At 41.7% G+C, this 15,377-nt stretch overlaps 1 protein-coding gene and 1 long non-coding RNA gene across 10 annotated transcripts in view; one reads left to right on the forward strand and one right to left on the reverse strand.

The window, feature by feature from the left end:
- The window catches only part of SCAMP1 (secretory carrier membrane protein 1), a 139,422-nt gene extending 136,038 nt beyond the window's left edge, over window positions 1–3,384 (reverse strand). For 2 of the 8 annotated variants that reach the window (XM_049707761.1, XM_049707762.1), the window contains exon 1: window positions 3,189–3,345. In XM_049707761.1, coding sequence (XP_049563718.1) covers window positions 3,189–3,245 — 57 coding nt within the window. In that variant the 5' untranslated portion in view covers window positions 3,246–3,345. Of the gene's footprint in view, window positions 1–3,188 lie in introns of all 8 variants that reach the window. The other 6 variants (XM_049707763.1, XM_033430073.2, XM_033430071.2 and 3 more) reach the window with 4 other exon arrangements.
- LOC117201686 (uncharacterized) lies at window positions 1,277–13,899 on the forward strand. 2 transcript variants are annotated; one of them, XR_007476390.1, is made up of 4 exons: window positions 1,277–2,785; window positions 6,863–6,976; window positions 8,982–9,173; window positions 13,342–13,899. It is a non-coding gene; the product is annotated as an uncharacterized LOC117201686 (long non-coding RNA). The 2 variants fall into 2 exon arrangements; XR_004483775.2 differs by lacking the exons at window positions 1,277–2,785; window positions 8,982–9,173 and adding an exon at window positions 5,343–6,219.
- Window positions 13,900–15,377: the final 1,478 nt, after the last annotated feature.

Genomic DNA, 15,377 nt, shown 5'->3' on the forward strand with positions numbered 1-15,377 from the left:
ACCACCAGGGAAGCCCATGGGTCTCTTTTTAAGACAAAGTTTTCAACTTCAACTAAACTGTTAGGATACCACTGATATTACTGCAACTAAAGATACCACTGATATTACTGCAACTAAAAAGATAAATAAGAACACTGAATTGTATGCCATTTTAAATAGATTATTTCAATAGAGTAGAATTAATGTTTGAGGCCAAAATAAAATGGACAGTTGCTCAATTTTAATATAGAGTTCTTTTATTAGGGAGGAAGCATGTGAAGTGACAAAGCACTAGGATTCAGACAACCTGGGTCTACTCTTAGTAGGGTGACCTAGGGCAAACCACTTAATTATTTTTAGCCTTGATTCCTCAACTATGACCCTCCAAACAGCTACTATTAGCACTCTAGAAGATTCAAAGGTAACATGAACTTCACCAAATTAATAAGCTAAGAATAGTATCATCAACTATAATTAAATACAGTTCCTTGAATTCCTATTAATACTACCTATTATTATCTAATTAAAGGCACCATGCATTGAGCACTGATAACACACTAAATGTATGTTCACCTAATCCTATTAACAATCCTATGGAGAAGGTACTATTGATATTATTCTATTCTACATAATAGTAAACTAAAGGTATAGAGAGGCTAAGTAACTTTCCAAGGTTTCACAGCTGGTCAGTGACAAAGCCAAGATTAAATGCAGTTTTGGGTTTTTTGTTTGTTTGTTTGTTTTAACTCTTGAGCCAAAACTTTTAAATACTACATGAGAGCCTCAAGTCCAAGCTCCAAACACAGGACAAGAATTTTGGTGAAAGAAATGCAAACAGAGAATATATAGTGCCATCAGCAATTGACTAGGAATCAGGTGACCTAAATTCCAATGCCAATTCTGCACTACCTACGCCTCGATGTAAGACAATGGGCAAGTTAGCAACGGAAATCAAATAGTTTTTAATTAAGAAGAAATTAGGATGGTTGCCAAATGTGAAATATATATTTTGAAAATATGAACTTTATTTTTGAATACTGAAATATTTCAAATATTGAAAATAAGAACAGATTTGAGAAGAAAGATGACGATAAGGTAACACAAAGATGCACCTGAGAACTTTTTATATGTAAGTAGAGAGGACCAGAAATGCTATTTCAAGAATCACATTTACATAGAAGGAAACCAACAGTAGAAAGAAGAAAGAATATGCTATAATGTAAAGCTTTACTTTGAGAGGAGGAAGGGCAGCTGCATTTAAGTAGAAAAATCAAAGGTCAGATACACAATGCTCTGACAGTCACCGAAAATAGGGAAAGATCATAAACAGAAACGTGTACAACCAAGTCTTCTTTAGGCCTAAATTATCCATCCTTTGAGGCATTTTATGAACCTAAATAATCACTGTCCTCTGAATGCATCCACTTATAAAGAACAAAAAAGTTTATAATTTTATGCCACAATGAATATTTAAAGCTACTTTTGGGTTTAGAATTATTACAGCAACCTTCTGTACAGCAGAAGAGGAAAGTGTCATGGCAACATTACTTGTCACAAAAAAGCAGTCTGGGCTAAGAAGCCGACAATGTCTCGCCCTAACAAGAGAACTAGCTACGTAAATTACGCCAGGAAATGGAATGACAGAACAGAAAACAGCCAAACTGTCAGATGCTGAATAAACAGCATCAATGAATTATTTGAACTAGGAAGAGCTAACAGGTTCTTAATGTTATACCTCAAAATATTCTAAAATAATACCCATTTGGCAAGTGATGAGATGTCTCTTTAGAATGTTTATGATTTAAGAATAATCCGATTTTCCACAACATGGGATGATGGAATACTAAACTTCTGGGGGGAAAAAATTCTACTCAGAGTATAACCATATCATCTTTAAAACCTAAAAGTTTCAGGCCAGGTGTAGAGAATTTTCTTAAGTGCTATTAGAGGCAAAGGAATAGTTGACTGAGTCTATTCTACATTTCTACAGTGAGTCAAGCTGTCAATAATAATCAGAATTATTAAGTTAAGATAATCCTCCATGAAATTAACAGGCAAACAATCAGAAGAGGGATGTTTTTCCTTTTCTAGAATTCTTAATAAGAGATAAAACCAGGAGTAAAAGAAGAGATGTAAATTCAACAAGCCAGAAGTGACCCTTGTAGGACCACAAATTAAAGTTACTATTGTACCTAACCAGGAGAAATTAACCAACTTCGAGCAACAGAAACAAATTACACGTGCTAAACAGCAGCACTCATTAAGAAACCTGGAGTGGTACTTTTTAAGGTATTTATATAGACGTTGCATTAAGTTAGGCGCAGATAATGAACACCTTAGTCGTCTTCCTTTGCCGGTTTCTATGCCAAGCCCTCTCGAAGCTGGGATCCAAAAGGTATACTCCAAGAAAGAAAGAAGCTCATGTGGGAAATGGTATCCTCATTCAGCTGTTCAGAGAACAGCTGACGCACAAGGAGCCTGGAAAATATCCCGTCGTTTACCTTACTAAGAGCGGTTAGGAAGGAAGATGATCGTCCACGTGCACTATTGTTTCCAGGTGTGTTTATTTATATTTAACTTACGCTTTGTTATCAGTACCCTCAACCTCAGGCAAATGGTGGGGAGGAGGGGTGGCAGCGCCGCTGGTGGCACCTGGGCGCAACACAAGTTTAAAAATTAAAAACAAAAACCTTTTATTTTTAATTGCAGCGTACTCGGTGCCCTCACCTCTCCTCCACATCTCTGCCATCACCCACGCAGCTCCTCTCAGCGCCGCCTCGGGTCCCCATGACAACCCCTCCCGAGGGTGAGCCCCCCTCCGCCGTGTCCCGGCCCCCGCCCCTGCCCGGCCAGCCACACTTACCTGACAGGTGACAACTCCACCTGCTCTAGGTTCTCACTCTCCCCGCTCCCGAGAGGCGGGCCGGGAACCCCGAAGCCCCGGGAACCCTCACTCCCGAGCCAGGGCACGACCCTCTCCAGTCGGGGACGCGGGGAGGGCCGGCCGTATGGGGAGCTCGGTAGGTTCCACTCCGACCCCAAAACGAGTGACGCGTGGGCCGGAGCGCGACCCCACCGAGGGGTGCGGCGGCCCCGAGCCCCTGTCTTAAGGGGCTGAAGGGGGCCGAGTGGCGGGCGCGAAGGAACTTGTCGGTTTAAACAAACAACGACGCGTCACGGTGGCGGGAGATGCTGGGGACGACGCTCACCTTGAAAGGGTTGTTGAGATCCGGGTCTGCAAACGGGTTACTATCAAAATCCGACATCTCGCGCTCGGCGTCACCCACCCGACCCAGGCGCAGAGAGAGACAGAGAGGAGGCGAGGCCGCCGCCCCCCTGCGCGCTCACGTCGCCGCCGCAGCCGCCGCCGCCGCCGAGCAGATCCGGGTGCAGCTCGCGAGGCCACCCAGCCGGCCGTGCCACTGAGCATGCCCGGTGCGATGGGCTGCCGGACGCCGGCGCCGCTCCTAGTTCGCCATCCCGTTCCTCCGAGCCGCACTCCAGCACTCCGGGCTTTAAGTACGACCGAGGAGGAACTAGGGGCGGAGGAAGCTGGGAACAGTGGAAGAAGCGCGGAGGTGTTTTGTGTTAAGCGCATTTGGATGAGCGGAGCGTCCGGCTGGACTTGGTTGTGTTATCGATTTAAAATCGGCGCCGTGTGGCCAAGCTTGAGTTACGGGAGAGGTAGCACTTTGTTGACGTACACTGAGACCACTTCCCCAGGTTGGGAAGGCTGCTTGGGACGCAGGCTGCACACCTGGGGAAGGAGTGGCAGCTTAACTGGGCTCAGAGGCGCGGAGACCTAGAGAAGCTCCGCACCTGTAACCACGGATAACGCCCGGTGGGGCCTTGTCCTCACTAATGAATTTCGCACACCCCTGATTCCACCTGGAAATCCCTGCCTCCCGTCTTCCGGTTTTTTCCGACTCTATGTTGCTGCTAAATCACGGAGACCAGCCGTGGTGCTACCGATCCAGACTGGCTCCGCAGACGTTTGGGAAAGAGATTCAGTACCAGGGTCCGGCCCTTGGTACCGTTCTCCAGAATCTGCAAAATGGCTACTTCTCCAGAAATGATCGCGGGGTGGCACAGGTCCAAAGATCAAGGCCCTTAAGTTAATGTTAGTGGGTGACAAAAAGATGCCGTTTTTGTTTTCTTTCAAGCATTCAGGCGCAAAATATACACTTCTGATTTTTTCCTATCCACTACCCAACACCAGAGATTACCAAAAAATGAGTATGTGTGTGGAATTTATTTGTACCATTCGTTGCCCCACCCTTGAACTTAATGAGGGGGCATCTCTTTCCCCACCTCTCACCTTCCTTTTGCTCTAACAGCAAAATACTTAGCAGATAAAGCTATAAAAAGCCAGAATTATTTTCCCTTGATAGGTGCCTAAGAATTGGAAGGAACTAGAGTTAGTCTTCTTGGTCTTCTTGCACTATTCAAAATCATCTGGGAAATAGTTTCTCCCCACTGTGAAAACACTAGCTAGTGACGATAGACAAAAAAGCACATCTGCAGTAATCTCTCTTTGGCGGGATCCAGGTTGGGATGTATGACAAAGAAGCTGCTTCTAGGCAGCCGACTAGGACTGTCAACTAATAATCGACAACAGATTGGAATGATCGTGGCCGAGCTGCAAGACTGTGGACATGAAAAAGAGCAAACCGTTTATTGTGCTTGCCCTCCTATCCTCAGCAGCTACAAGGAGTCTAGTTTATAGCTGAGTGCTCAAAATATGCGTGGGGTTCAAATCCCAATTTTGATACTACTTGTGCTACCCACGTCACCTCTCTGAGTTTGTAACGGGTTATTTTAGAATTAAATGAAATAAGATAGAGAAAAGTGCCCTGCATGTATATAGTGCCTAATAAATACTGTTGAATGTTTGAAAATGCCAAGGGAGCCCAGTCCATTGTTCTTATGTGTTTTACCTCATGGCTCTTGAGCTTGACCTTGCCCAGCTGATCGACTTCTCCCACCACTTTGGCCCTCACTCCCTCCACCTGTCCTCCAAATGATTCAAATAATCAGCAGCTATTTATTATGCATCTACTATGTTCCAAGACAATGAAGATCAGCTGAGCCTGCATTGCAGGATGGAAATTTCCAACGAAGCTGTGTTTACAGCTAATGATATTAGCACTTAATGCAAAGATTTACAGATTTCATTGTTACAGAATCACTTGGAATATTTTTTTTTTTAAAGAAGAGGTTGTGGGTAGGAGTTTATTAATTAATTTATTTATTTTTACTGTGTTGGGTCTTCGTTTCTGTGCGAGGGCTTTCTCTAGTTGTGGCAAGTGGGGGCCACTCTTCATCGCGGTGCGTGGGCCTCTTACTATCGCAGCCTCTCTTGTTGCGGAGCACAGGCTTCAGACGCGCAGGCTCAGTAGTTGTGGCTCACGGGCCTAGCTGCTCCGCGGCATGTGGGATCCTCCCAGACCAGGGCTCGAACCCGTGTCCCCTGCATTAGCAGGCAGATTCTTAACCACTGCGCCACCATGGAAGCCCCCACTTGGAATATTTGTTAATGATGCACCTCTCCATATCTCCTGTCCCTGAGATTTGGCTTTACAGTAGGGGCCATGGATCTGCATTTTTTATTCTATTTTTAAATGTCTTTATATATGAATATATTCCTTTACATAAATGCATAAATGGGTTCATAGCATACACACTAGTGTTTTCACCTTTTTAAAATTTTTTTTATTTTTTGTCCTCCTTCCTCTCCCATATGTTAACAACCCAGTATGTTCCTTTCAATATTCTTATAATACTGTATATCTACAAGCACATAACGTAACTCACATAATCGTATACAAACATATAATACATATGCATGCAGACATGCTTATACATAGTCATACAGAATTTTGGTATTGTCTTGCAAAAAGGGGATCATTTTTCTTTTTTTGCAACTTGTTTTTCTCACTCAGTGGCACAGTTTCTCAGTGAGAGGGGAATTGGCAAAGAGACAGTCTAAAGTTTCTTACCCCAGTACACCACATAAATATTATCACTTTTTATGTGTACCATTACTATAAAGGTGGAAAGTGTTAGGAAGCATAGCTTAATGGAAATCCCTCCAAATCAACAACTACGTGTCTAATTTATTCTTTTTAACAATTACAAAATCAGCATAGTTAAAGGACCCCAGGTGATTCTGATAGAGGTGATGCAATGACCACACTTCAAGGACACTGATATAAGAATATTCAGACATACAGTCCACAGGTGAGCTTATTAGAACCTTTCATGAAATTTAGAATCACAGGATAGGAGAACTGAAAGAACCTTTAGCCCCTCTCACAGCCAAAAAAGAAACTGAGTTTGAACAGGTTAAGTCATTTGCCTCAGTTACAAAGGAAGTGAACGGAGGAACTAGGAACAGAACTCGAGTCTCTCAACTCACATTTCAGACATTAAATTGATATATTTGGTTGGTAATATTTCATATAGGAAGAAGAAATGCTATGTGCAAGGTAGAGAGAAAGCATACAGGAGGCTTCATTCGTTGGAGTAGTTCATTTTTTAGGAGCTGCCTCCTAAGTTTGATAGAGCAAAGAATGAAGAGTCAAAACCACTTGCTAGATCCAGCTCTACCATAAACCAGCTGAGTGACCTTGATCATATCAGTTCACCTCTCTGACCTGAGTTTCCGTACTAGTCAGTCAACAAGTATTTACTGAGCACCTACACAGTGGTGAACATTGTTTTAGGTGTTGGGGGTAAAGCAGTGAACAAGCTGTAAGGGAGGCTCTGTTCCCAAAAAACTTCCTAAAAGGCCCAGAACATGGCTAAATGGTATCTCGGGTCCTTTAAACAGCTAGAACATTCTGTTAATCTGTGCCAGTGACCCACCCCTCCCTAACATTAGGGAATGCTTCACCCCACCATCATGCTGCTTCTCCCTCAGTCTGACAAATTTAGTTTGTGAATCCTTTGGGCAAGGGCTATAATCTGAATTCCATGTTTTCTATACTGACAGCCGGTGAGTATTGAGAAAATGTCAAGTTAGTTATATTTCTTACCTCAAAAGTTTCACTGGGCTTCCCTGGTGGCGCAGTGGTTGAGAGTACGCCTGCCAATGCAGGGGACACGGGTCATGCCCCGGTCCGGGAAGATCCCACATGCCGCGGAGCGGCTGGGCCCATGAGCCATGGCCGCTGAGCCTGCGCGTCCGGAGCCTGTGCTCCGCAACGGGAGAGGCCACAACAGTGAGAGGCCCGCGAACCGCAAAAAAAAAAAAGCAAAACAGTATTATAGTGAAATATATAAATTATATAGTAAATTGTATGGTATATAATGTATACTATAATATGTGGTAAATTATATAGTAATAGTAAAATATATAAATATAGCAATATTAGTAATATGTAGTAATATATACAGTAACATATAAATGTAGTAAAATAGTAAAAGAAGCATTACAGTCCTGTGACTTTTTTGGATATACTATTTGTTCTTGTGTGAACAGACAGAAAGAAGACTACTCATTTTTATCTAGGTACATTTTCAGAAAACTGATTTTGTTTTTTTCATGAACCATCAATTATATAATCATACTTGATATGACCTAATGTCTATGCAATTTCATAAAAGTCTTCCAAGTAAGGACAGTTTATAATGCTTAGATTGCAAAATTAGGCATAAATTTTCAGGGGGATTCTTATAAGTGAGGAAATAATCAGAGCAATCTAACCCACTTTCTCCCATCCAAGTACTAACCAGGCCCGACCGTGCTTAGCTTCCAAGATCAGAAGAGATCGGGTACGTTCACGGTGGTGTGGCCCATTTTCTGATCTCCTGAAAGAAATACCCCAAATCTGATTATTAGGCCTTTAAGGAAAGAAAGATTGCTTTCAGGTTCTCCCTTTACTTTAATGTTGAGAATTTTAAGAAAGAAATCAGATTTATTTAAAATGGCTATTCTCTTCCTTACCTCATGAGAAGAGAGGGTAGAGACAGCTAAAATTTCTTGAATGCCTGGTATATGTCAGGCACTGAGATGCTGGAGGCTCAACAGACATTTTCTCATATGCAACATACCTTTGGGAGGTAAGTATTATTATTTCCATTTTACAAATGAGAAAATGGAAATTCAGAGAAGTGAGTGAATCTGAAAGTAATTTTTTTTAACTGTGTGCTTTTTATTTGGTTACATAAATAATATGTAAAGGATTCAGATAATCCAGAACAGAACATAAAGTCCCCTTTACCATTCCCTCCCACGCCCAGCTCCCAGTGCCTCCCTGCAGGTAACCACTGTCAACAAACAGGCAGCTCCCTTCCAGTCCCCTTTCAACGCCTTTACACTCTTACACACGTCTTTTATGTATGTTGGACCTTATTATACAACTGTTCTGCAACTTCCCTTTTTTTTTATTATTTTAAGAATTATGTTGAGAAATAGAGGCCTAAAGCTGGGGGTTTGTGTTGTTTGTCCTTGCATTCTACATTAGGCTTTATTATAATGCCCAAATGGAGAAGGCCATGTTGGTTTTTTTTTAAGAAGCGGCATAGTCTTGTTGGTTCATTAAGCATATGACATGGTAACTCATGCTTGGCCAGTGTCCAGCTACCAGATGACCAGGGAGAAATGGTGACTGGGTTGTGGATAACCATATTCATAGTCTCTGAGTCTGAGAACCAGAGCTCTCACCCAACCCCCACTGCATAACTGCCTTCATCTGCCCAGTTCATGGGGCAGCGGCCACAGTTGGCTTCCCGCCATTTGTGGCCTCAGGAACTTCGATGGTTCTGCCTGCCTCTTGGCATGGTTAGAGGCTCTAGAGCCGAGGGAATACAATGTTCCTCCCATCAACACCAGTATGGACCTGCTCAGACCTCATACTCTCCAGAGGTCTCAGGCAAAGCACTGGGTTTTCCTGGGGGATGGGCCTTCCCCAGGGAGGTTCTCATAATTTTAGGGGTTTTTTACAATGATTTGATGAATCACAACTTTTCCATTTGACCTTCTCTTTAAATTTTTACAGCCCTTCTCTCATGGAACCTGACACACATTCTCCTGGGAGCTTGGTAACAAGACAACAGAAAGCCACCACACAGTGTTGCAAGCAAACTGTCCTTTCATCCCTGACCACCACCATTATCCCTGGACCAAGCCTGGATATCTTGACATTCTCCTACCTCGAAGCATCCTCCCTGGTCCAGGGTTGTTTTCTGAGGTCAAAGCATAGAACTGTTCCTTTTCTTAGTTCTAAAAGCTACTTAGTCTGAGAACTGGGCATTAGCTCCACCTTATCATTCACTCCTCCAGAAAGCCTAGAAAGTCTCAGGCATGTATAAGCCACGCAAATAACAGGAGATATGCAAAGTAGCCTCTATTATATCATCCCAGAACTATATATCTCATATTGAGCTATTGTTAAAGAAATTGGAGAGCTTTATCTTTCAACTATCAATTTCGAATTTCTCCCTTTCTTTGGCTCCTGCAAATAGTCTTTCCTGGCAACTTCTACCGAGAGAATTAGTTGCTCCATCCTCTGTAGAACAAGAGAACTCTGTTTATACCTTCATCATCTACAGATATTATTACCTTGTATTAATAATACAAGAATTGGGTTTGACCAAAAGCAGGATCTGGGGTGAAAGTGACGAGGAGCTTGAGTACACATAGTCTATTTGGGTGGTGTTCCCAGGAAGCCAGAGTGAGGAAGAGGGAAGGATGAGACAGATAAAAAGGGAAAACCAATAAAGGAGGAATTATTAAGCAGTTTACAACCGTGGGTAATTAGGACTCAATCCCAACACACACACACACACACACACACACACACACACACACACACACACAAACACACAGGCAGAGAGTAGCTTCAGGGAGGTCCCTGAGGCAGTAAAGCTGAGAAACTCAGTGGACACTAGTAGTGAGAAGCCTTCATGGGACATCGCTGGTGGCCCAGTGGTTAAGTATCTGCCTTCCAATGCAGGGGACGCAGGTTCGATCCCTGGTTGGGGAACTAAGATCCCACATGCCGCAGGGCAACTGAGCCCATGTGCCATAACTAGAGAGCCTACGTGCCGCAGTTACAGGGCCCACGCTCTCTGGAACCCATGCGCCACAACTAGAGAGAAACCTGTGTGCTGCAATGAAACATCCCACATGCCACAACTAAGACCCGACTAAGCCAAAAATTAATTAATTAATTAAAAACAAAAAAGAAGACTTCAACATACATGGCACTGTCTACCACAGCTCAAGTTAGAGATGGCCAGAGGAATGTGACCTGGGGTATCAACAATGTCTATAATACCTCTTGACACATCTCTGTCCCCCTTTAGATTATATATCTCTCTGGGGCACACACCATATCTTGATCATTTTCATATCCTTGATACACAGCACAGCATCTGGCATAATGTGAAAACTAAATGACTGCATGGATGGATGGATGGATGGATGGAGCTAAGAGAGTAGTTTCTTTCACATGAGATTTGCACTCACCTAACAGCTTTTCTAACCTCTTTTTATTACTTGCTTTTTTAATAGTAGTTTTTACCATACCTTCTGAAGCTTTGCCATAAAGGCTACATTTTATTATAGTACATAAAAGCTGTAGGAAAAGTTTCTAAAAAGATTTTTTAAGGACAATGAATTTCTATATAAAAATTTAAAAAAATTATTTCCCTTCCTTTTGCCTGCTTTGTCACCCACTTTTCACCATAAAGGGCACGGGAAGAAGAGTGAACATAAAATAAAAGCAGAAAACATCTACTTCGTCAGTCAAGGTTCCAAAAAAATTAATCACATTTTCACAAGGGTATTAGACCAGTTTCCTGATTAAATTGTAGTTTGGTACACAAATGAATTTGAAAAATAAACTCAGTGGAGATTTAGTGATGTGAGATTTTAAAATTAGTGTTAACAAAAGAATAATCAAGTCCAATAATTTCTAAATAGTGGAATGAGGGTCCCAGAACATTAGCTCAAGTTGAGAAGTTGAGAACTCAGACAGGTCTAAACATGTCAGGGTAGCCTGTAGACAGGCTCACCAGAGCACAACTTTAAGAGGACCGAGGAGCATCATGGGAAGAACAGTGGGAGATGCTGACAGCCAACCTCTAGGCCTGAGGCCCTGAAACCACTGGGGAGCAGAAACTCTTCCTTTATCCTCTGACAGGCAATGTACTTGGTGGGGAAAGAGTTCTACCCCAGAGGAGGGAATGAGAGAACCAGGCTTGTTAAGTAGACAGGGATGAGGTCTGAGAAGGAGGACAAATCTGGATGCAGCATGAGAATGCAGCACTTGATTGCCTTCCCACCCAGCCCTCGGAAACTCATGCCAAACTCCTAGGGAGAGAAAAGCTGTAATAGAGAGGAAGCTAAATAAAGAACTATTATCACTAGAAGCACAGCAAGACACTGAGAACAGATAGCTCTGTGTCACGTGAGGAAAGAAATAACCTCACTTCAGAACAAAGAACCTTGCCAATATTGGGAGAACGGAGAGAAGGGGTTAGACTGAGCAACAGGGGTGCAATGTCATGTACTTCTAAGCGGAAGAAGAGGGAGGTCATGATGGAATGACCTACAGAGAAAAGTAATGCATCAAGAGGAAGGGTGGAGGCATCCAGGCCACCAGCCAGGAGGCAGAGCTGAGATTAAAACCCCACTTCCTGCCTTCTGGGTGGCAGAATCATGGAGAACATCCTCTTACCCTCTAACCTGGTGACTGCCCATCTCAGGCCAATCCACACTGCCCAAGACAATCACTCCTTACTAGACAACATTGATTTTTGTTCCTTCCTTATGTGGAAATCTTCTGAAAACTCGATTTGATTAAACATACAAATGAGACATAGCATTAAATATTTCTTAGTATTTGTCAAGGTGAAGAAAATTATAAATAAGAAAGCTTATTTGACTTGATTATTAAATTTAATTCATATGTAAATACATGTGTTTTATCATATAAGCAATTGATATCTATTAGAAGAAAGGTTCTGGATTACCCTATGGTTTGCATAGATTTGAAAAAAAATGTTTGAAGTGGCATTCTGGTGCATTATCCCACCAAACAAAGAAATAAAAACATTATTTGAGAAAAATATAGAAAACTAAAGTCAAATGGTAAAATCAACAATGCTAAATCCATGCAAGAATTATTGTATAACCATCAAAATGATGTTTTTTAAAAATGTGTAATAACTTGAAAAAACAAGTATAATGATGAATGGAGGAAAGATAAGATATATTGAATATAAAGAGTAGAGATATGACTTCAATTTTTTTTTCTTTTTTTTTTTGTGGTACACAGGCCTCTCACTGCCGTGGCCCCTCCCGCTGTGGAGCACAGGCTCCGGACGCGCATGCCCAGCGGCCATGGCTCACAGGCCCAGCCGCTCCGCGGCATGTGGGATCCTTCCAGACAGGGGCTCGAACCCACGTCCCCTGCATCGGCAGGTGGACTCCCAACCACTGCGCCACCAGGGAAGCCCACAACTTCATTTTTAAAACCTAAAATTAGAAGATAGATGAGACAATGGACTATTTGTTTTCTCTTTCTACTTTGCCTTCTATTTATTCAATGACCATCCATTATGTTAACAACTTGCACAGGAGAAAGAATATAGCTTAGTTTTAACTTAAATGATTGTGTAAAAAAAAACAACACCAAATCTTCACAGGGCTTAGATTTGAAAACAAATGACTTTACAGATCTAGAATAAACAGTTTTGAATCAAATAATTCTGTGCCTTAGTTAGAAAATCACCTTTTTCTCCAGCATTGTCTGGAACAAATATGTAAAAATTGGAGAATTGTATGCCTGGCAGTTACCTTGCCGAAAGGAGGCCCTCGATAAACATTTATTAACGGCATGGTAAGTCCCTACTACCTGCTCTTTTCCAAAATTTAATCACCCTACTCGGTGCAAAACAAAACAAAACAATGTTCAGAGGTTTAAATCCAGCCTTAGCAAGGAGACTCCCTATGTATCATCCTTTTTGTTACCAGTATCATGTGCCTGTGAATGTCTTAGAACGAAACACTGATACTGGCATTAACTATATTTTAAAATTTTAATTAATTAATTTTTTTTTTCTTTTTTTTTTTGCGGTATGCGGGCCTCTCACTGTTGTGGCCTCTCCCGTTGCGGAGCACAGGCTCCGGACGCGCAGGCTCAGCGGCCATGGCTCACGGGCCCAACCGCTCCACGGCATGTGGGATCTTCCTGGACCGGGGCACGAACCCGTGTCCCCTGCATCGGCAGGCAGACTCTCAACCACTGCGTCACCAGGGAAGCCCTTAATTAATTAATTTTTGATCAACAGGTACAAAAATGCTTCTGGAAGGTGATCTATGTCATAACTAATAGGATTGTCTTTGTTTAGGATGCAAGCTGGCCATACCAGAGAGACGAACCACATGATTTGAGTCACATGGTATCAGTTGTCTGAGTTCAACCACATAAGCAAGAAATCAGTCAATTATGCCTGTGGAATAAAACTCCATTAAAACTCTGGACACAAAAGCTCAGCTGATCTTCCCTGGTAATACTCCCGGCATATTGACAAACACCAGTGCTGGGAGGTTAGTGGGTCATTACTCCATGGGAGAGGACAACAAAAGCTTTGTGTTTGGAGCTCTCCCAAACTGTGGCGTATGTGCCTCTTCCTTTGGCTGATTTTAATGTGTCATTTCCTGTAATAAACCAGAATCATGAGTATAATAACTTTTGCCGAAAGGAGGCCCTCGATAAACATTTATTAACAGCATGGTAAGTCCCTACTACCTGCTCTTTCCCAAAATTTAATCACCCTACTCGGTGCAAAACAAAACAAACAGTGCTCAGAGGTTTAAATCCAGCCTTAGCAAGGAGACTCCCTATGTATCATCCTTTTTGTTACCAGTATCATTTGCCTGTGAATGTCTTAGAACGAAACACTGATACTGGCATTAACTATATTTTAAATTTTTAATTAATTAATTTTTGATCAACAGGTACAAAAATGCTTAGGGACTTACCATGCCGTAAAGTGAGTTCTATGAAGCCTTCTAATGAATTATCAAACCTGAGGGTGGTTTTAGGAACCTCTCAAACTTTCAGTTGGCATCAGAAGTGAGAGCAGTCCTTAGGGGCTGTGCCTTCAAACTTTGCAGTTTGAATAACTCCAGGCATGAAGATAATATGTAAACAAATGGATGTGACTGAACTGGCCCTTGGGTTTGCCAACCCCTGTTCTAGCTCATTAAAATAGCTGTACAACATAAGTTCCGCACATATGTTTTGCTGTGATGCATAATTGTGTCCAAACAAGTACAATATTCTACCAATCAAAATAAAATCTGTAATTGTCAAAATTTGCAGATATTTTATATATACACAGAGTAACTGAACTGCAACATTTTTGTGACAAAACTGATGCTGAAAACAAAATAATATATAGATTTTAGTATGTGCCCATTTCTTTCCTGCCCATATCCAATTAGATTTTCTTAGTGTTTGTACTTTTGAAGAACTATAATACTTTGTAAATCAACCTAACTTTCCCACAGTGCTATTGTAGTAAGCAAATAATCCCCTCAGCATGTGTTTAGAACAGTATAATAGGAATCCTGACAAGAAAAAAAAGAAGCACAGAAAACACTGGGTTATTAACAATCTTGAGTGTTCTAGAATTTTCCTAGGAAACAGGAAGAATTTATACCTTTGGCCCACAAAGAGATGCCAAATAACATCTTTCTGTAACATATAGACATTTGTCCACATGTCTTGGTCAACATGTTCCTTTATTCTAGTCAAAGAGATTATAGGGAAAAAATCCTATGGGCTGCATTCACTTTAAATCTGGTTTTCTTTTGGTATAAAATCAATTTTCTGTTCTTGTCATATTCTTTCTCAACATTAGACATTTTTGAGAAGGTAATAAACTCATTATTTTATTATTAACCATGAGTAATTTAGTTCTTCATTGAATTTTCTGTGGTAGTTATTGAATACCACAAACTGGTACAGCTTAATTGCCAAGATGTCCTAACTGGCATGAATGACTTTTTCTATGTGATGGACGTACTGTAACTAAAATATCTACTGGCTAGATAGTCTCATGTATACGATATCAGAATATCTCCCAACGCTGACCAACTTCCTCCTTTTGGAATATTAGCAGGGAAGATGTCTCACATTGGTAATATAGTGGCCACTTGCACTCAGCTATTGCCTGGTGTATGACAAATACTCTCTACTCAGTCAAGAGGTCCATTCAATTTTCTGACAACTACCACCAAGCTGACTTCAGAGGAGAGGGCAGAATGGGGGAAAACTCACATTCCTCCACCACTCCGTTTCAGCAGTGAACACAGACTTATTCCTAATGCCCCACAACATGAATAACACTGGACCATAGCACTTGAAATTTTAGTGAAG

The sequence above is a fragment of the Orcinus orca genome, chromosome 3 (genome assembly GCF_937001465.1).
Source record: "Orcinus orca chromosome 3, mOrcOrc1.1, whole genome shotgun sequence".
NCBI classification, from domain to species: domain Eukaryota; kingdom Metazoa; phylum Chordata; class Mammalia; order Artiodactyla; family Delphinidae; genus Orcinus; species Orcinus orca.